The sequence below is a fragment of the Parasteatoda tepidariorum genome, chromosome 10, assembly GCF_043381705.1.
Source record: "Parasteatoda tepidariorum isolate YZ-2023 chromosome 10, CAS_Ptep_4.0, whole genome shotgun sequence".
NCBI lineage: Eukaryota > Metazoa > Arthropoda > Arachnida > Araneae > Theridiidae > Parasteatoda > Parasteatoda tepidariorum.
The window spans coordinates 50,604,333-50,628,007 of record NC_092213.1 but is presented as its reverse complement, the minus strand read 5'-3'; the positions used below and the strand labels follow the sequence as shown (position 1 = coordinate 50,628,007).

The 23,675-nt window shown below is 27.4% G+C and overlaps 1 protein-coding gene and 1 non-coding gene across 2 annotated transcripts; both read right to left on the bottom strand.

Annotated features, from left to right (window-relative positions):
* Positions 1 to 270: 270 nt before the first annotated feature.
* LOC107436998 (chaperonin containing TCP1 subunit 2) lies at positions 271 to 20,793 on the bottom strand (the record flags this gene model as incomplete). The annotated part of the gene is given in 9 exon segments (XM_043055091.2): positions 271 to 609; positions 1,653 to 1,752; positions 3,749 to 4,101; positions 7,424 to 7,571; positions 9,309 to 9,493; positions 11,802 to 12,004; positions 13,772 to 13,961; positions 20,349 to 20,466; positions 20,659 to 20,793. Coding segments are annotated over 9 exon segments (1,605 nt in total), but the record flags the coding sequence as incomplete, so codon positions are not given.
* LOC122272064 (small nucleolar RNA U54) lies at positions 19,012 to 19,083 on the bottom strand. Its single transcript, XR_006226769.1, has one exon. It is a non-coding gene; the product is annotated as a small nucleolar RNA U54 (small nucleolar RNA).
* Positions 20,794 to 23,675: the final 2,882 nt, after the last annotated feature.

Here is a 23,675-nt window from a genome sequence, read left to right as displayed (position 1 = left end):
GAAATTTGTTGCAAGAAAATTGAAATGTTAAGAGATATTTATCTTTTGACATCTCTAATTAGTACCTCTATATTTTAGAATTTCTCAGTTATTATTTTGACATATTTTTTTAAAGTTTATAGAAATTAGTTTGAAAGAAAAAAAAAACTCTTTGTGCTAATTATGTTATTTCCAAATGATTTTTTATTGACAGGTAGTTAGATGATATTTAAGAAGTGCGGATTAGATAATAATGTCTGTAAATTTACACATAAAAAAAGGACACATTAATCTGATAGAAAGTAATTTTATTTGTGGAGAGTAATGTTAATCATACAGAGTGATGGTAGTACAAGCAGATGGCAACAAATGATAAATATAGCAAAATTTATTAATAACCCAATATAAAAAGAAAAGTTCCTGGTTAATTTGTCATTTAAACAAGCTCTTATTCATTTTAGCAGTGCCTATCATCTGGAGCACGTCTTCTAGGGGCAGACTTAATAATGCCATCCACTCTCAAGATCATTTCAGCAGCTTCTGTTGCTCCACTAAGGACTTGACATTTCACTTTATAGGGTTCAATTATACCTAATTTAAACATATCATCAATCTTTCCTTCTTGCATATCTAGAGAGGAAAAAAAGGGGATTTAAAATTAAATTGCCTACAGCTCTAAATAAAATAAAATTGAGACACTCAAAATAGAAGAGACAGATCACAACCAACCTAAATCTTTAAGATAATATTGTATATTCTTTTGTATATTCTACATGCTAAAGTATTAAATGAATTCAGATAATACTGACAAAATTAGGTGATGTGCAGCCAGCACAGTTTAAGATATTGATGAGTTTGCACACTAGGTATACTCAGAATAGCAGCTTTATTTTTCATTCTTAAAACTACAGTATACAATCAAATTTTTGGCCAAAATATATTTAACGCACATATTTTCTAAAGATCAAGAAAACATCAAGAAAAATTCAGCAAGAATCCATCTTTAGGAGCATGTTCTAGGAAAAAAAATGACTAACTTAAAGGTATATATATATTTTTACATACAGTACACAACCCGTTATCCGGAAATCAGAAAACCGGAAAACCAAAAAACCGGAACGAAATTCGCTAAATTTTCCCGCAATTTAAAAAAAATTATTTTTTTTTCCCTCACAAGATGTTAGGGTTTTTCTTTCTTTTTTGAAAGGTGTTTACCTTACCATCATTTTGGAAATAATCATTAGTGTATTAATTCATCGTTTTTTCTTCTTTCTAAGATTATTTCCCAAAAATTTTTTTTTACTTGGGTTTAAAAATAAATAAACGGTTTTTTGTAGCGATTCAGAAAACCGGGAAAATCAGTTATCCGGAATAGCGATGGTCCCGATCGTTCCGGATAATCGGTTCCCTACTGTAATAGAAAGTAATTTTACAAAATTTTAAATACATTCTAAATATTTTTTAAGTTAATTAGTTTTTAGTAGGCAAATAAAAATGGTATGACTGATTTATTTTCAAAGTAAATTTTAATTTCAACAATATATATACATAAAATCAAAGACAGAGCTGAAAAATTAAAAGACTAAAAATATAAAATAATGTAATTAAACAGAATTCATTAAAAAAAAGTTATAAAATCAGAAGTAACATTTATACAAGAATAGCAAACTTACTTAGACCATAAGTAGTTTTTCCTTCTGATTGGGCAGAACGCAGTTCAGAAACAAGCTGAGCACTATCGTAACCTCCATTGTCAGCCAAAATTATTGGAATCTGTTTTTTGACAAAGGTAAAGAAAGATAATTGCTCAATTTGAAATACATTATAAGAAAATCAAAGTTAATAACCATACAATGAACAATTTTTGTAAAAGTGAATAAACATAGTGTCAGTCCGTAACCTTTTACAAAAGAAATAACGCAAAATTCTACAAAAAAACTAATTCACCATTTTATTATTCTTTTTTCATCCATTGTCCAAAAAACCAAAACAAAAAAAAATGATCATATCTATAATATCAAGCTTTTAGCTCGCAACATCAGAAAATGCGTGTTATTACATCACGTGACCCTGACACATAGCAAAGTTAAAAAAAATAACATTATCTACTTTTTATAATTAGAATTATTGATAGTAATTAAAAATTAATATTATATTCATTTATATTATTAAACCATATTACCTGCTACATATATAAGATAATAAATATATGTATACATCGCAATTTATTAAATGTAGGTAATTTTAATTTAAGAAAACTTCCCTTTGAAAAACTTAGTTCAATCTTTACGAATCAGGGGAAAAAAATTTTGGGGGAATGTTTTTATACAACAGGTCTCAAAGCTAAATATCAAAGACATGGTCTTGCAATGTCAAAAACAACTTAATTATGTATTTCAGATTTCAAATTTTTCACCTTTAAATATGTGTGTATGACTTTTAAAAGATAAAATTCAATAATTCATTCACAACTTGACATATTTCGTTTGAATTTTGTATGACTTCCAAATCAAAATAATTTTACTGTAATTAAAAAAATACAGTTTGCTTCAAAAGAGGTATAGCAAAATACACAAAAGGTAAAATTAACATTAAGGGATTAAGGGGTCTAAACTTTCTGCTGCCTTTCAGACCAATTGGAATAATATTTATTCTCATATTGTGAGAGCTAGAAATCTGAATAAGTCGAAAAAAGGTATGTTTATTCATAAAAAGTACATTTTTATGTTTTATTTTGTAATTTAAAATCACCTGTCCTAATTATTGTTTTGGGTTGGGCTCCCAAACCATAAAAATTAGGTTTTGTACTTGAAAATTCAGTAATAGGATCAAAAATAATTATGGGTGTTTATTTTTTTGGCTTACTTTATAAAATTATTCGAACTAGCAAACACCAAAAATTTTAAAGAACATGTCTACTGTTAGTTTGGTTGGTATAAAAACTACAAATTTTTCTTTTGTAAGTTTTGTTTTATTTGTGCTTTTGTTAATAGTTCATACATATGCACAACTCCATTTTTGAGTTGCTGTTTTAAAAACATATTGTGCAAAAATTGGTATCGTGAAATGATGTTTTTAATGTTCTGAATTTGGAAGATTTGTTTAACTAGTTTACAATTTTTTTTTTAAAGAGTTGTAAAGAGTCCATTTTTAGAAATTGGATTTTTCCAAAAAATGCTAAAAAAAATCTAATCATATTTCAGGTTGCAGGGGTCTTTTTAACTTAAAAACGGACCCTTCACAAAATAATTTATCGTTTAATCGGACCCTTCACAAATTTGTTTTTCTTAATTATTGTTTTGTTATTCAAATAAACCTTTCCTAGGAAGGGGGGGGGGAAGAGAGACAAAAGTAAACAATCAAAGTTTTGTCTTCCGCAGATGCTTCTTCCTTTATTCCTCCGAAATGAATATTCTGTGCTGAGCAGTATAGGCTAAAATACCAAATATTTGCATGTTGCATCTCTAATTTAGTAGCAGCAATTGCTGTTTTTTTTTGTTGATAATTTAATTTTTTTAATTATAATTTTACAGTGTTGAGCAGAATCTTGTATGTCTTAACAATTTAAAAACTGGTTGAAAGAATGTGATTTAACGTTTATTTTATATTCACAAATTATGAGTAATTTTTGCACAATTTTACAAAAACGGGCCTTTCACAAAATGTCTGGATAGACTTTTGAGTTCAACGCCACAAGCTTAATATTGGTGCTAAAGCTCTTAACCAAATAAGAAAAAAAATATTTACACTATTAAAAGAAGTGTAATACCTGTAATAGAGCCCTAGCATAGGCCTCCATAGCTAAGGATTCTTTTCCAGGAGTTTGAGCAGCTAAAGCATTTACATGCCTGGCCATAATCATTTCAGTGCAGCCACCTCCAAGTACAATTAATCTTTCACTGATTGTAGTGACTAACACACAAAGGACATCATGCAGAGCCCGCTCTGCTTCATTTAAAATTTGTTCTGTGGCTCCTCTTAGAACAATAGTGCAAGATTCACTCACAGGAAGTCCAGAAAATTTAAGTACATGGTCTTCTCCAAGCATTATTTCTTCGATTTTACCACAAGTTCCAAGCTTGACAGTTTCACATCTTTCAATATCAGACACAATTTCACTACCTTTATTAAAGAGTTTTTTATTATTATTATGTTTTTAGTAAATTAATGCAGCAAGCTTTTTACTAATTTTCAAACATAAGAAATGTTTGATATAATTTAAAAAGATGACACTGATGCATAAATTATTTAGATATGTTTTAATTCTGAATAGGAAAAATTAAAAAATCAGAACAGAAAAGTAACATACATACACCAAGCTATATAACAATATTTTGCAGTTCCAATAAATCCGTATTGGATTTAATTTGAGGTCAGAAAAACTACATTATTTGTGAAGTTTGCTACTGTTACTTTTTTTAAAATGTTGTGACTACTACTTTGGAATTGAAGCACTACTTAAAGGAGACGAACTTACGTTAAACGTAAGGGAATAATTGAGAAATACTTATTAGTGTTTACATGATCCAACATGTTTTTCGAACATTTTTTTTTTCCTTTCGGAATTTATTTATTTAACCTTCAACTTTTTTTGCCTTTCTCTACATTAAGGAATAAAAAATTATGAATTATTTGAAATTTTTTAATTGTTTAATGCTTTTATATTTTCTTTGAGAAATTAAGTACATCAAAAACAGTCCTTTCCTTTTGAAATAACATCTATGTTTCATTTGTGTACATTCACATTGCATGTGAAAGGGTTACCTAAGTGATATTTTATTCATGATTCTAAATGAATAATTCCTGTTGATGCTCAGCTGCAGTCACATGACCAATTTCATTGCATCCATTGACAAATCCATGAAGATTTGAACCGATCAAATTAGAAAAATTAGTTATGTTAGAGCCGTAATTCTTTTCTAAACTAACACAGGGTTGCCACTCAAATCAGGAAAAAAAATTTCATGTGTTTCCCCTGTTCATATTATACACAATATATTAAGAGGAAACAACAATTATTGTGCTCTTGTGTGAGCTATATTAGGATAACTATATTTATTAGTTTCAATTGCTGGAAAAACAGCTGAACATATTTAAATAATGCTATAGTAAATGAAATAGTTTAGTTTAGCTGAAATATCACGGTTAAATATTCCATAGATTACGCTTTGAGTGGTCACCATTTTTTTAAAAGACAAAAAATAAGAAACAAAATTCCCTGTTTGTAAAGAAAAAAAATCAAAATTCCCTGTTATTTCAGGTGATTTTTAAATTCCCTGTATTTTCCAGGTTTTCCCTGTGGAGTGGTAACCCTGTAACAGCAAAAGTAATTGCTAGGAATCGCTACAGACTGTTTTTAGCATTGCACTACCTACTACATTACTTTAAAAAAAAAGTAGCAGACTACACTATATAAAAGTAGGGACTACAGTAGTTTCATTACTTGTAGTATGCTACTTCTGACCACTGGATTTAATGATAGTTTTATCTCAACATAATAAAATTCTGTGAAGCAATTAACTTGCATAAAACATAACCTTAATACCATTTCTTCCTTAATGTTCCTTTTTCTATATATCAGAGAGCTTAGAAATCCCACAACTTTTAGTTTTATGTGAAGGTCATAAATGTTACACCCCAGTAATTGCAACTCTCAATACCAAACAAAAATCTAAAAATATTTGTAAAAAAATTTCTAGCTAAACTATTTTGTATTATTGTTCTTTAGAATAATTTATTTCTTATTATTCTTCATATAATTGGTTGAATTAACCCTTAGGTTAAATATAATATTTAACAAACCTTATTTTATGTAGAAGCACCTGCCTAAAAATTATGCCTAATAGTTATGAAAACCTATATGCGTTAAGTATTATGCTATAATCCCTTTACTACAGTTTGCATAAAATTGTTATAAAATATTCCTTATAATAATTAAAGGTTAGATATTACTGACAAAGCTATCTTGATAAATGTATTAAAATCTGGATAATTTTATACAGTTAAAGAGTTCCATTTATAATTTAATTGGAAGTACAATAATACACATATTAACACAATTTAAAATTGGCACATTTTCAGAGTTTTTACTATTTAATTCTATATCTAATACAGTGGAATCCTGATTCACATTTTCTATCAAACAAATGTAATAAAAGTGTGAAGAAACTGTAATATCAGGTTCAATAAAAGTATATTAATAAATAAATAAAACTATATTTTTGAAAATTGACACTTACAAAATGGAAAAACTATTGGAAAAAATTTCTAATCCTTCCTATTTTTAGATACCATTTTAAAATATCCTGCTACCTCAAAACAAATATTTACTTTTATTTTTCATTCCGAAAATATTGTTTTATAGTTTTCATGATATGAAACACATGATCAATGATCAGATCAAGATCTTCTGGAATAGTTTCAAACAGTTAGAAACAAGAATTTTTTTTCATCGGAAAGAAAGAAAAAAAAAAAAAAAGGTAAGGAAAAAATTTGTGTGAGCTTTGCAGAGAACAGAAAAAAGGATTTTGATCTGTTAGAAAAATATATAAAGTGGAATTTTTTCTTAAAAAGGGTAGATCAAAATGTGGGATATTATATAATTTTCGGTATTGTCAATTTTTGTAAGCTAATATTGCAAAAATGACGTAAGAAGTTATAAACATATGAAACGGACAATGAAAACTGGAGTTCATTGTAATAATATGCCTGAATTTCCCGTAAAATAAAACAAAATAAATAAAATATGAATGTTATTTTTTCGAATATTTGTAGCTAACAAAACTTCATAACAACAAATTCTTAGAAAAAAAAAACTTTTTTACTGCTCTACCATAAGAAAGTAATTTTGCGAAAAGACCGTAATATTAATATGAAAAAAATCTTAATAGTCGGCATCTTTGCATTTATCAAGAATACAACATATAAGTTTAATGATAATATGTTAAAAAAATTCATAGAATTTTACCATTATACTCTTGCAAGCTAAATTTAGTTTATTACAAAAATCCAGAATAAAAACTGATATTACAACTGATATTGATTAATTCCATTATAGTTTGATAAAATAACTATATTTAAAAGTTTACCTAGCATTGAACATTACTGTTTCATAAAAACTTGTTGGGGCACAAAAAATTACTGAATTAAGTGTTAAATAGAAATTGGAGTTCATAAATTAAGTAGAATAGATAATTGTTCCAAATCGGTAAAAGGAAAGAAAAATATACAGAATAAATTATATAAAAGAAAATTTATTTACAAGTAAATTTATTTAAAATTGAACTTAATCAAAAGAATACATTAAAAATAACAATGTTACTGATACTTTCTAACTGGTTTAAACTATAAAACATTAAAATTACATTCTATAATTTACTCGTATAATAAAGCAAAGCACATTTAAAACCTAGTTCGGTTGCAAACAAAAATGTAAAACAGGTACCTGTAACAAGAGCTAATCTTTCAACACCATCAAAATCAGCATGCTCAATTGCCATTACACCAGCATCAGCAAACAGTTGTTCAGGATAATTATAAATCAACTGCCTATTTATAAATACATTTATGTTATGTTTCAAAAAGGCATCAACCTGAAAAGTAGAAAAAATTATTAAATTATAAATGCATTAATTTATTTGCCACAAACAAATACTAAATAACATAAATCATTATGATAAATAATAGCTATATTTTAGAATACCAACAACATATCTTTATAAAAAGAGCAAGTATTTTTTTTAACCATAAGTAACCTCCTAGATACCAACTATACATTTGTTAGCCTTTCAGCCACTGACAGGTGGTCACTAAGTCATAAATGATAACAGCAATGTAAAGTAAAATATTATAATTTTTAATTTTATTTGGAAAATCAAATTTCATATTCAAAATATATTAAAGTGGCAACTAACCAGACAAAGTTGCAGAAATTTTTAGTAGAATTCAAATTTTTATTGTCATGAATTTATTGTAATTTAATAATTTATATACATATTAAGAATAAATAACACAGAAAATAGTCATTTGAAGAAAAATTATAATTTTTTTTTTTGATATTGTTACTATATAAGAGTTGATTGACACTAAATAAATAAATCGAAATTTCTATTAAAGAAATTTAATTAAAACAAAATTAAATAAAATTATTCATTACGATAAGACTGTTGGCAAGAAAAAGATATGATAATGCTTATGAGTTTTTCTAACATCAGCTAGATAACAGTTTTAACGCATAATAGATTGAAACAAATTGGGTATGAATAAAAAGCTAACACTCCAGAAATTAAAATTTTTAGCATGAAATGTGAATTTTCTAATGAATTTTAGGTTTTCTGTACTTAGAGGGTTACTCTGGTATCTTGTTTCACTAAATAAAATAAAGAAATTAAAAGGCAAGAACACAATAATACTGTACTTCTTTTTTATTTTTAATATGACGCTTAGATTAATGGCTCATCTAAGAAAGTTCACCTCACTTTGAAATATTAAATGATTACTTTAAATTATTCAAATTAATTATATATTAATTTTCAAGAAAAAACTACACCATTGGATTTTTATCAGATTAGTTAGATAATATAAAAATGCTCAAAAAACTAAGAATAATAATAAGTAAAATACAACAGAAATAGGAAGTGAAAAAAAAAAAAAAAAACAATTGCNCATACCAGAAAGAATTTCCTAAAAAAAAAAAAAAAAACAATTGCAAAAAAAAAAAATCTGGAGGTACAAAATAATGTTTCAAAATAAGCTGATAAATATTTGGATTAATTTTGAACAAATATTACTTTTTCACTTTAACAGGATGTCAAAAATTAAAACTGTGACGACAATCACTAAGAAAAAAAATTCCCTGACATTTCCAGACTAATTTCATCAAATTTTCCTGATTTTTGTAATTGATGAAAGAAACTTTATTTTCAATTATGCCTTGTTCTTAAATATAAAACATATTACAAAATTCATACTTGCTATCAGAACTGTATTAATTTTAAAAAGTTCTTTCAAAACCAATTTTGTAGTAAAATCTTGTCTTAAAATCGAAGTTAAATCCTTTTCCCTAACTTTTTGGCCATTTTAATTCCTTTAATTTTTTTTCAGATTGATGAAATTCTCAAACTTTTCCATATTTTCTGTTTTGTGACTGTCCCAAATTCAATTTGTTTTCACAAATTTTTTTGTGAGATATTAACAAGCCACCTTCAAATTTTAAATAAAATTTTACAATAATTTTATTTACAATAAAACAAGAATGTCTCACATTAAAACAAATTTTAAAAAAATTATGTAAGTCTGTGATTTGCTCTTTCAGCAAATGTAAATCTTACCTTTGCCTTCATTTTTTCATTTTCTATTAATTCCATTTCTCCTAACTTAGCCACTGAGTCCAAAGTGATTCGTGAACCAAAAACTTTAACTTTATCAGCATCCATAGGTGTATTAGCTATGAGGATTCTTGCATTTTCTACAACTTTAGGTTGACCAACACCAGGTTTTTTATCCAAAAGAAAGCCTATGAAAAGTATACATAAGATTTACTTAAAAAAATAAATAAATAAAATATAATTTTTATTGAAAATAGATTTCAAAACAATGTTAACTATTTTTCATATTTCATAATAGCATCATACACACTCACAAACATAATTTATTATTTTGTTATTCCTACAGCTATTGATGTTGACAAGAAATTTTTTAAAGAGCTTCCTCTTACTAAAATAAACAGAAGTATGAAGGTTTCATAGAAATAAACCTATTTTAGTGATATGTATGTAGTGAAACCTCTGCGTTGCGACCTCCGTTATTTTATGACCACTTTAGGGAGGCATAGAGTTTTCCCCATAGATTTAGTGTTGAAGAAAACATTTAACCCTTTGTAATTCAAACTCTGATTTAAGAAATATTTACCCGGATGTTAGAATACATCATATTAAGAGTGTAAAAAATAATGAAAAAATTAAGACCTTAAAATTAAAAATTTATTGATAAAAAGCATTTGTTGAACATCTCCAATATCGTGAAAAATAGCACTAAAATTCCAATATAATTCAAACTTCATGTGAAAAATTTTGAAATTGTTGTTTTTATGGTAACAAAGTCTCACACCACATCTTTCAATCCCTCCTTAGCCAAATATACAATCAAGGGGATTGTTGTAAAAAAATTGTATATCCTGCAATTATGTCGTGGAACAATTCTTGCTTAACGCATTATAATATTGGTAGCTGCACCAAGACTTGGTTCACCCGAGTTTGCAATATTTTCTTTACCTGAACTTGGTTTGATTTTACAGGTAAATCCAGCTCATTATAGGATTGAATTTTCAGATATGTAACGCGGCATGTTGCAGATATGTAACGAGGTGATACAAAGGGTTAAGAGAGACCATCACAAACCTTTATTCTGCACCAAATGTGAAAAAAAGTTCAAATAAGGAAACATGAAAAAATATCAAGACAAAAAATATTAAAAAAACAAATTAGATTTAAATGTATTCAAAATATTTATGAGTGGATCTTATATAGACAGCTCTTTTTGACAATCGAAAATCTCATGTTCCAGACAGAGTGTACTAAAGACGATATCAATGATTTATTCTTAGAGCTGAAAGTTAAATTAAAAAAAGAAGTTATTTTTAGAAAAAACTAAGCATTTAAAACAAACAAAAAACATAATTGCTTACTTATTTAAAATAGTTCTATCATTCATAAGCAAATTTACTTTTACACATAATTATATCAGTAAAGGTAATTTTTATTGAGGCTAAATTTTATTCCTCAATCCGGTTTTCACGATGCCAGCCAACACAAGTGGAATTTCCGCATCAAAAAAATGACGCTGAAATAAAAGTTATTATCGCTTTTACTGTGGAACAGAGAGTGGTCGCTCCTGAGAGGTTTCACTGTGTGTGCATACCTATATATACACACAGAATTTAACACTTTAATTTCAAACAATTCTCAAAATTTGCATTATACTCGATTAAGTTAGTTTTTAACATCTTAACGCGGTATAGCCATTTCTGGCTCTTGCGCCAAAAACACTAAATAACTAACTAAATTTAACATCTTAACAACCTTTTTCACAAAAATTTACTGTTATTTTTTCAATGGCATTATCACGATATGCTGCCCAGCAGTTTCAATTTCAAAATATCTTATAAGCCATTCCACTGTTGTGATACATTCAAATTAGTAATATTGCAGTAAAAAAAAAAAACTTTGTAATAAAGTATACTAGTCAAAAATACCTTTGCGAAGTAAGTACATAAAGTTTTATTCATATTCACATATAAAAAAAAATCTGAATAGAAAATTACCATTTCTGATGCGTAACTACTCAATAGTAAAATTTACAATTACAGCTAATTGGAAAAATTTGAACTAGTTAAAAGGAATAAATCTATAATGTTCACCTAACCTTACAAATTATTCTAAATTAATTTTCATAGCATGTACTAAATAATAAAATAAGTCATTTTGAGGGAGAAATCAAAAATGAAATCATTGGAAGAAAATGTGTTGTATTTCACTACCTTTCAAATTGAATATAAACTTATGTTATCATGAGATAGTAAGGGTCTCTCAATTAAACTTCTCATAACTTTAATAGTTTGAACTTGTGATTAGTATGAAATGAAAATACATTTCCTGATACTTAAGCTTTAATCTCTATAGCATAATAATCAAAATTTAAGGAATAAAAATAAAAATTACGCTTTTAAGACTACAATTGAAAGTTTAATTCTTCACACATAATTTGTTAACTAAAACCATAGTTACAATATGCAGAAATATGACAAAAAGAAAAACCAAAATTACCATCATCCAAAAATGAATCTGTCAAAGTTCCACCAAGTTTTTTAATGAACTGAATAGCTTTCAAATCAGTAGATTTATTTAATCGTTTGACAGCAGCAATTGCAATCTTAGCAAAGAAATCTTTGTGTTTATTTAGAATCTTTGAGCTCAAAGTCGTACGAGCAATGTTCATTAGATCTTGATCAAATTGTTCAGCATCAGCACTATAAAGACAAAGAAAATGGGGAATCTGTTAATTAAATTGATATAACCAAAAAACCTACAAATGAAAAACTTTGCAGAAGAGTGGGTTAAGAAATAATGAATCTTTTTTTTATGATATTGTTCTTAAAATTAATTTCTTTTTAATTAAAAAATGCAGTTTTAGTTTGAGAAACACAACTGATCATTCGTTTCAAAATGCCAATTATTCTTTAAAGTTTCCCCCAAGAAATATATAACTTAAACAAATAAATAAATTTTCACAGAAACTTTTTAACTCGGACAAAGAAAAACATTGAAGGAGATAATTAAGATAGCCACAAGCACTCATGAAAAAGTTTCTGATTTTTCCAGACAATTTTGACCGATTTTTGTACCCAGTGATAAAAATTTTATCATTTAACATTTAGCTATGCCTCATATTTACACATAAAATGTATTACAATAAACTAATAATCTTATTAAAGTTGAAAATAAATTTATATATANTATATATATATATATGACTATTTTCTTTAGAAAAACATTGGACTTTCTGGTACCCCAAACTTACAATTTATTTTTCCTAACTACTCAATCAATTAAATTTAACTCCCAGACATTTTCAAATTGATAAATCTCCCTGATTTAACCTTGTTGTAAATTTATCATGCACAAAGGAATTTTGTCTTAAACCTGACTTTTATCAAAGTCATTCAACCCTTTTTACAAGTTATTACTCCAGTCATTTCATTAGGTTAAGTAGTTCAAAATTCCATTAACCATGTTATTCCAATTACATTAAACCACTGTCCATGTGCGATTTCAATTAATAATATTTTTTATTTCAGATGGAATTGCTTAATTGATTCAAAAGTATCGCATAAACAAGATGCAGCTACAAAAATTAAGCCCTAAAAGTTACATTTTAGAACTATGAGCTAAAACATATATTTTTTTATGATCACTATAATAATATAAGAAAGCAATTTTTTTGAAAAAAGGGAAGAATGTTACAATAAACATAAGTAAAGGAATGTTACAATGAACATATTTTCCTGTTAAGAAAAACAAAGTACTGAATTTAGAGTGGTAATGTGCTTTAAGCATCTTTTTTTTTTTAAAAAACTAACTAAAATGTTACTTTTGTTAATGTTGCACTTCAGTCATTTTTCAAGAAACAATTATTACAAGGTTAAGAAAAGACTTTGGCAGTATAGGATTCAAGTAACCATTCGCGACTGCATTATAAAACATAGGTTATAATTTCATAGTCTTAGAGGAATCCAAGACTTGGTGACATATTTCAATAAATATGGAAAATATTCTTGAAAGAAAGAGGAAAAAAAAAAAAATGCTAAACGACATTGCAAGAGTATTTAATTTGACCATTAAAAATAGCACGTCTTATGATGATATGCTCTTGACAAATCAAATTTGAGATAAAGAATTTTTACCCTTGTTTTGACTGTAGAATAAAAATTGACAGCAAATAACTATATTTATTATTCTTTCACCTCATTTTTCAAATGGAAATAGATTTATATTTGTTCTGATTTTCATACATTTTTATTAATTTTCATCGCCTGTTAATTAGAAAACAAGTAAAAAGGAAGTTGTGCAACGTCATTTCAAGTATTGGCAATGTTGATATACGTTTGTGCAAGGAGCTTGACATCCAATTGGCGTGTAACTAGACGCAAACACGCTTTGTCCTTAGATATAATGCTTTTCTTTCTTTCTTTTTTTTAAACTTGCAACAAAGTATAGATACATTTGTTTATGCTTACCTTCTATCATATGTAAAATTAGTCATAGCAGATTTTGCTTCTTTAGCTGCTTTTCTCCATCCAGATATTATAGTTTGTGGATGAAGTCTTACGGTTATCAATTTATCCGCTTCTTTTAGAAGTTCCGAAGCAAGAACAGTAACTGTTGTTGTACCATCCCCCACCTCGTTATCTTGAACCTTTGACATTTCTAGAAAAAAAAAATTATTCTATTACTTAGCTTCAGAGGTTATTTTTTGAATTTCATTACAAGAATAAAAGATTATGCATATAATGGACACACACACACATATATATAAATACATGCATACACAAAAGGATAAAAATAGCAAAATTATAATAAAAAATGCTGTCTCATCAACAGTACATACCTCTGAACTAAACAAGTATAGGGTTTTGTTATAACAATGTGGCAAACAGCATAAGCAGTAAGCCACGTTGCTATCATGAGACCCTATACTTGTTTAGTTCAGAGGTAAGCATTATTGTTGTTGGCTGCTGATGAATTACAAATTATTATAATTTCGCTATTTACATCCTTTTACATATATATCTGCTCTAATTTATGTCGGCAGCTTTTGCGTGTGTATTTTGGAGTATAATAGCTTCTTAAAATATTTCTTAATACTTTGCAAACTTTACTTCACTATATATATATTCAAAATTTTCCTGAATACTACTCAGACGAGGTAAAAAGGAATTAAGAAATAAAACACATGATTATCTGCAACATATTGATTAAAAATCAGATTTCTTAGTTATTAGATGACAAAACTAGAATAGAATATTTAATTTTTATTTCTAGGTATAAATCTGCAATCAGTAATAAACATAAAATAAATTTTAAAAACTGATTCTAAATATAATTGAAATATTTGAGAAAAAAATTGTGTCTAAAACCTGAATAATAATTCTATTAAATATGCATTTAATAAAATAATTGAAAATTATCTAAATATTAAAATGAACTAGCTGGTAAAATGAATTTTTCTTCAATTTTAGGAAAAACATACACATTTATTGGTATACAATTTATCATAAGCTTTCATATATAATCAGGGACGGTCCATGCCGATTTTCAAGTGTAAGAAAAATTTTTTTATTACCCCCCATACATTAAGGATAATAAATATGTACAGAGTATAAATAATTTTATTTTATAAAAATGCGGTACAAACTATTTAAATAACGTACTTTTATTTAAATTCGATAGAGCAAAAAAAAAATATCCTACCCTAAGCAATTTCAGAAGACCAATCAAAATATTAGATACCTATATCATATTTACATTTTTATCTACTTATCATTTATAACTGGTATTCTCAAATGAAAAGCAAGTATTGTTTGTATACAATTATAAACCTTACCTTTTTATATTTTGAGATTATTTTATTTGATAATGATAAAAAAATTAGATAATAAGGTATTGTTTCCCTATATATTTCAACATAGCAAAATACGAAATATGAAATATTGTAAAAAAATTCAAAATTGCTCAAATGTTGGATTATTCAGGTGTATACAAGCGTTTCATTTAAAAGTTTCTTGCTTGTTTACGTAAATTCATTGCTAAATATTTATTACATACATTAGTACATTTCTTCATTTCATACATCCACCCCTAGAGATAATTTTTTACATGGATTGTCTTGATAATATAGCATGTCTTGAATAATTGTGTGACAGTTGATGAATAAATGTAGGACTATCACCCATCATAATTGACTGACCTTACACAGTCTGATTTCCATACATTCTGAGCATTATAACATTTCAAAAATGCCTGTTCTTGAAATTTTGCTCCAAAATACAGATAATTTTTATCAATCCGACATTTAAATTTTGCAGGCTAGATAGCAAAAGATTTTTTAAAATATTAGACTAGATATTTCTTTAGATATTAGAGCAGTCTTAAAAGCAGCTTCCTGACTTGTGGTCAACCAAGAGCTATGAACATGGGTGCAAGTTGGAAAAAATGCCAAGACTGAAAATTTTTTGACTGAAATACCTAACATAAACAATACCCCCTCGACATATGCAAACTATCAAAGAAAGCTTTATCATAATACATCAAATTTAAATACTGTACAAAAAATATTTATTCATCTGTCTTTTGATAAAATAACAACAGGACATAAAAAAGTAGACCAATAACGTAGACCTAAAAAATATTTTTAAGGACAGAAAAAAAATATTTCCAATTTCCGTCTTCGAGTCAGTCTTGTTTCCGTCTTACTTCTGTCCGCGGACATTTTCGAAAGACGGAAATCCGTCCTGGGGACGGAAGACTTGCACCCATGGCTATGAAGAATAGGTTGTTCACTCAACAAGACACAACCACAAAAATGGATAAATGATTAAAATAGTTCAAACAGAATGTGGGCAAAAATTCACATATAGTATAAAATCAGGTAAATGAACTTATATGGCAAACTTAATTAAAAAGAAATATATTAATGCAAGTACAGTTAGCTCAGGATAGCGTATACATTTTCGTAACCATATAATATGGGTCTTTCTGTTACATATCATCACAGCTGAAATTTTAAAAAAATCCGTAAACTAGACAGAATACAATCAAAATTTAATCAATTAGTATATTCAACAAATCTTCAGAATAGGCTCCTAACTGATCAAGTGCTACTGTTCACTCATCAAAAGACAGCCACAAAAAGTATGATGGTTACCATTTCAAAAATTTATGTACATATGTTATGTACAATCAAATGAATAAGCACAAACCTAATGCGCGAAGAGTATCGTAGTATTGCAACATAAAGAGTATCATATTGTTGCTTGACAGCCTGTAGTTAGCTCAGGATAGCGTATACATTTCCATAACCATATAATAAGAGTCTTTCTGCTACATATCATCATAGCCAAAATTTTATTTTATAAAAATCTGTAAACTAGACAGAATACAATCAAAATTGAATCAATTAGTATATTATTCAACTAATTTTCAATATAGACTTTTAATTGATCAAGTGCTACTGTTCACTCATCAGGAGACAGCCACAAAAAATATGATGTTTCCCAGTACAAAAATTTATAACAAATGTTATGTACAATGAAATGAATAAGTACAAACGTAACATGAAAAGCATTGTATTATTGCAACGTAAAGAGTATTGTATTGTTGTTTGAGAGACTGTACAGTTAACTCAGGATAGCGTATACATTTTCGTAACCATATCATGTGGGTCTTTCTGTTACATATCATCAAAGCTGAAATTTTATAAAAATCTGTAAACTAGACAGAATACAATCAAAACTTAGTTAATTAGAGTATGATTGGACTAATATTCAAGATAGGCTCGTAATTGGCAAAGTTAGCTCAGGATAGCGTATACATATTCGTAACCATTTCACATGGGTCTTTCTGTTTCAGATCATCATAGCCAAAACGAAAGACGAAAATCAATCCGAAAATTAGAACGTAACAAAAATAAACAGCAATCCAAGATTGCAGTCATTACTTATGTCTGTAACACAGCGTATATTGACAGGTGAAGCATCATGCCAGACAAAGAATACCCGAAGATTACCACAAAAATTAAATAAACAATTTATACTATAAATATAGCTCTTCAAATAAAGTTTGAAGTGGACAAAAGAAAAAGCAACTGCAATTAATCAAACAAATAGCAATTGTATATTAAAGCCAGAATACATTTCAATATTAATAGTAAAAATATACTGATCTTTAAAGCGTATTTACTATTTAGTTCAGACAACTGGATTTATAGAAAAAGTGCCTAACGAGAATATCACTAATGATATTACTAGTAAAAGCTAATTAGTTGAAAATATCACAGAAAGAATAAAAAGTTGCATTAAACTTCTTTTTCAAAATTAAACATATGTAGAAATGACACTATGTCATTCAACAACAGCAGAAATAAACAAATAAATAAAATAAAATTATTGTTTAAGGTATACTTAGTTTTTATCAGAAAAATTTGTTAACAAGATATTAATATTAATGCATTTATTAAATAGAGATATGATGGGGATCCCACAAATAATTTTCAAAATTCTGTTCAAAACTTTACTGTCATTTCAAACAGATAATTGTTATGATTGTTTTAGCAAGGAATTTGTTATATGCTTCACTTTGTATGTTACAGGAAACAGGTGGATACTTTTTGGTTGGTGGACTTACTAGTGAATAGGATAAAGAAAGTAACTTTATAATGAAACCCTTAGTGCAAGCTCAAGATAGCAAAAATATATTTGTAAAACCATACTACTTTGTTCTTTATATTTTAGTCAAAGGAGAAAAATAACTAATTATTGAAATGGAAATTTTCAACTTTCAAAGTATATATAAAATACATATAGTGTAGACACCACAAACAATAAACTGAATTCAAAAGAAGAATTTAAACATAAAAAAAATCTATGAAAATATGATGCAACAAATATATCAATGCTCAGGATAGCGTATATATCTTGTTAACCATATCATATTGATCTTTCAGTTTTCTATCATCATAGCAGATATTCTAGAAAATTATCAAATAAAGCTAAAATTTATTTAAGACACATTCTGCTCTACCTAAACCCTATTAGTGAGTAGTGTCGTTAGGTTTAGAATTATATATATTATTTCAATGGAAAATAGTTATTTCTTTTTAAAAAAAAATTCTTTAAACTAGATTTTAAAGAACATAGCCTTACAAAACTACTTAAGTCAAAATAAAATTTCTAACATACTTGCACTGATATTATTAATTAATCTTAAATTACCAGAATAGCATTAAAAAAGTCTTTATGAGCAAGTGAACTGCACAAAGACATAACTACGTAATTAAAACCAAAGTATCAGCTTAGGATACTATATTATATTTCAACAATTTAAAATGGTCTCGTGTTTCCTACCTACCTCATCTTAAAGAGAGAAAAAAGTAAATAAATAAATAACAGTCCAACTGTAGAAACAATATATTTTTTAAAAAAAATATACAAAAATAAACAAGACTCAGTACAAACGCCATTAACCATATAATATAGGTCTTTGTTTTCTATCGTCACAGTAGTAATTAAAAAAACATATATATCAAAAATTAATTCATAAGACAACATTCTATAATATCTAAAAATAAATAGCAGACTTAAGTTCAAAAATCAATCAATCAAAAAAAATTTATTCACTTCCATTTTTTAGTACTTAATTCAAAATAACATTGCCAAAATAAGTTATTTGTATTGCATTATTTCCCATGCATGAAAAATTAATAAGGCTCAGGATAGCGTATACATTGATAACCATATTTAGTTGGTCTTTTTTTATTTTGTCATCATAGCCAAAATAAATACATAAAAAACAAAGGAATAATATTAATAAAGCAAAGAAATAAAGTAGGCAAGGTTGATAACAAAATCATTACTTCACAATATCCATGTTGAGGTTTTTTAAACTTTAGAATAAGGCTCAAATTTAGCAAAAGTGCAGATTTGTATTGCTGGGGAAAAAAAAAAAAAAAAAAAAAAAAAAAAAAAAAAAAAAACAGAATCATAACTAGTACGAACATTAGCAAAATGCTTCAAACTGCTAGCAATAATGAGGAACTTACTGTCTTTATTAAAAATTTACACAAAATGACAGCAATCCAATTGCTTCAAATCCAGAATTTCTAAGTATTTTTGCATTAATCTTGAACACTAAGGGTGCACAACCTTTTCAATAACCTTCAACCTCTTGGCCATGGAATAAAAGTGTAAAAAAATAAATATTTTCATTAAAGAATATTTAAAAAGGTTTAAACAAAACCATTGTAGTAAATTTTTTTTTCTGGCATTAGACTTCAGACATTATTTCTATTTCTTGAATTATTAGAGGTTTTATAAATTTAAATAGGAAACTTTTTTTTTGTTTTTACCTAAAAAATAAAAAGAAATCATGTGGCTGGCAGAAAGTAGGTTGTGCACCCCTATTTAAGACCATAATGTATTTTTACTTGTCATACATTTTCAATTCATTATTTTAGATTAACCCCCCGCTTTGTCGCTTCAATGTTAAGTGTCCCACATTTGTCATATCTATCACTCCCAACAGCAGGAACTCAAACTGCATGGAAAAATTACTTGCAAATAATAGACCCGTAAGAAGTATGGTTTCACTGTAGCATGTATATACATGTTTTCAGTTGATTATCACCTTTTTTAAAACACTTTGTAAAACTCTAAATCCTCAAAATTCTGATTAATTAAAAAAGAAAGTTAGGAAAATTTACATTACATAAAATTGACAAGAAAAACCGAGTCTGGATAAAATATGTTTCTCTTTTCTTTTTTTAAACTTTAATACGCATTTTAGATTTTTCCATTTAAATCATCTCCAACCAAATCTAAAAACATTGTAACTTTTTTAATGTTACAAATATAATTCATAAGTTTAGTACAACATCAATAAAGCAAAACAATGATAATTTGAAAAATCAAATAAGACAAGTGTAATGAAAGCAAATATTGTCATTGCTATCTACAACAAATACATATAAAACCAATAAGTACAATCAAAATAAATTTAAATAGCTTTTATAGCATGTCAAGTAACAAACTCAATGCTTACCAACTAAGATTTTTGCAGCTGGGTTATCAACACCAATTGATCTAAGAATTGTAGCACCATCATTGGTTAGTTCAATAGTACTTCCCATTCTTTTTGAATCCGAAACAAGAATTTTATCCTACAAGGATGATAAAAGTTGAATAAAAATATGCTTTAAATATCTTTTAACATTGAGAATTATAAATGTTATATGTATGTTATTGAATATAAATGACAAAAAAAGCTATAAAAACTTAAAAATTTCCTAATTTTAATTTTACATCTCGGAACAAGGCTTAATCTTTAAAGAATTGATGTAAGGTAGATTTACCATTCCTTTGGGACCTAAAGTTGTTTTTAGAAGATCACCAATTGCAATTGATCCAAAGATGCATGATAATCTGGCATCTTCTCTTTTTTCTTCTTCTGTGTCTCCTTTCAAAACACGTACTGGGTTTAATGATGTCTGAAATTCAAATATACAGATTTAGAAAATTGTTTTATACATCACATATTAACTGATTCAGGAATTTTTGTCAATATACAAGTTTACTACAACACTGTTTTCTCGAATCTTACCAACTATTATATACCAATAAAAATTTAAAAGCATTTTTCAGCAAGTCTAATATGACTGTTTACACCCCTTTCAAAAAAGTAAGATCACAATACAAAATGCTGAACATTAGAACCATACTGTATTCAGTGTTCTCCCTAAGTGTTTTCGGAAGCGTGGCCGATCTCGCTTGCAGTAAGATTGTTATAAAAGTGCCCTCCTTGAATTCATTGTAAAAATAAGCCATCATCTCTAAAGAACACTGCTTTTTGATTTTTTCATGAAAAGGTTTTTTTAACTACCTGTTTTAATAAAAGTCTATTTCAGATTTATTTATTGAAAATTATTTAGCTTCAACTTCTAATTTTATTCCTTCATTTTAGTAAGATTTTTATGTTGTCCAGTAATATAGTTAAAATTGGCATGATATTCGGCTCCAAATAGGGAACCGATTATTCGGAACCATCGCTACAAAAAACCGTTTTTTAATTGTTAAACCAAACTAAAAAAATATATATATTTGGAAATAATCTTAAAAAGAAAAAACGATGACGTAATACAATAAATGATTATTTCCAAAATGATGGTAAGGTAAACATCTTTCAAAAAAGAAAGAAAAATCCTAAAATCTTATGAGGAAAAAAAGAATAGTGGGAAAATTTATCGAATTTCGTTCCGGTTTTCTGATATCCGGATAGCGGGTTCTGTACTGTATCTATTGGGGAATTAATATAATACATAAGATATTTATAGGGGAGGACAGGCACAAAATAGTATAGAGGGTAATTAAAAATTCTAGAAAAATTCAATTACATAATATTACATATTATAAATTTTCACAGTGGTCAGTCAGTCAGTGCCCTTTCAAAACCCAAAGCGTCCACATTACAGTGAGGAAAAACCCATTTTTTACTCCTGAGGATAACTCTGCTGTATTAGCAGCTTGTGTTTAAAGGGAATCTTCCCGTATTAGTAAACACTTGCACTTTTCCTTAACTATTCTCCGCTTTTTAGAATAAAAATTTCCTGACAATTCTAGGTTTTCCATGGCCCGTGGGAACCCAGTAACAGCATTGCAGAATATCTAGTGCTAAAGTTATTTCTAAACATGAGGATACAATTATCTTAAATAAGAATATAACCACAAATTTAAATCTTGCAGCGTCTATTCTTCCTTAAGGATATTTTTTTGTAAGTTATCAGAACACATCACTTGTATAACAAAGCTTTTTGTATTATTAACTTCATCAAATAAGACACTTAACTGAAAGTTTTATTTAATTGGGATGCAGAAACACTATTATAGCATTTCTCAATAGTCATACAGATACTTTATCATTGTAATATAAGAATATGAATTATAATACTACTTATTCCACAAGTTGCATAATTTTTTCAGTAATAAAACAAGCTTCAATACATATTCTAATTTTATTAAATGAACACTCAATATTTAAAAGATCACTTCATATTTATGTAAAAAGTAAATTATTCTCATGCAAAAAATAAAACAAAAGCAATTATGAGCAGAACGGGAAGATTTGGCAACTTCGGGACAGCCACCCACGAGAGACTAATAAAAGACATCACAGAAAGGGACCAATTTGAAGGGTATAACTTGCAGCCACCCCTAAGCAAACATCTACATGATTTGATTTCATCAAAAAAAAAAAATTAACAGTTTAAAATCAATTTAATATCATGGCAATTGTAGTTGGCGTAACAGATCACAATATAAAACATCCCCACAGATAGAATGTATGAATTATTAATTACTTTTGTGTATGAAATATTAAACTAGAAGTTCAAATTTAAAGTCACATTTAGGGTTTTCGATTTGTTATTAATGATGCTGTGTAACAAAGAACCTATAGGTTAAAATAAACAGCCTCAAACTATATTTACAATCACAATATTGATTAGAAACGATAAAAAAATATGTCTTAGCAGTTTAAGAAATCAATTAGCAGTTTAAGAAATCAAACATAAAAAAAAAACGCAAAAAAAAAAAATTCTCAGGTGTGGCTCAATTTTTTTTTTTTTTTAACCACACTATACCTTACATACTGTAAGCTTTATAACTACTATATTCACCCTAATAGACACAAAAATTTCGCATCTATGATTTTCAAGAGCCCATTTATATGCAAAATTAGTTGAGTTAATAATTAACAGGAAAAAAGCTTTTATTAAATTAGAACCTTAACTATATAGTATGTTAGTCATTATTATAAGGTCAATATCATGTAAAAATTTTAAGCAATTTTTAAAACACATAAAATAGCATTAATTTAAATGGGTGTGATTTTGTATTAGAAATTTCTTCTGTCATGTCAATGGAGCCGGCACACGTGCAAATAAAAATAAAAAACTTGACTGTTTCTGGTCAAGAAAAATTTCTGCAAAGCTAAAGCACGGTATTGAACAGAAAGAATAATACTTTTATGAGATATTGTAAGACAATTCACGTACCATTTTTATTTTAAGCTGTTTTCACAAATGAGTAACAATTTTCAATAAAAGTAAACACATGAAAGAATTCTGAGTTTCATAGATATAAGGAACCCGTAAGAGGAAGTGAAGGTCCCATCTTCCCGGTGGCAACGAAAAATGGGTTACTTTTTTCAATCATCGTGGCGACTTTTTCTATCTGTTAAATCGCCACATCGCCAGTGTTCGTGTGCATATTTGTTGTGATGGCTTGCTAATTTCACGTGTAGAAATTTTGCTGCATGGGATAGATAACTAATCTGTTGTGGTAAATAAAAATTATTAATATATTAATTTTATGT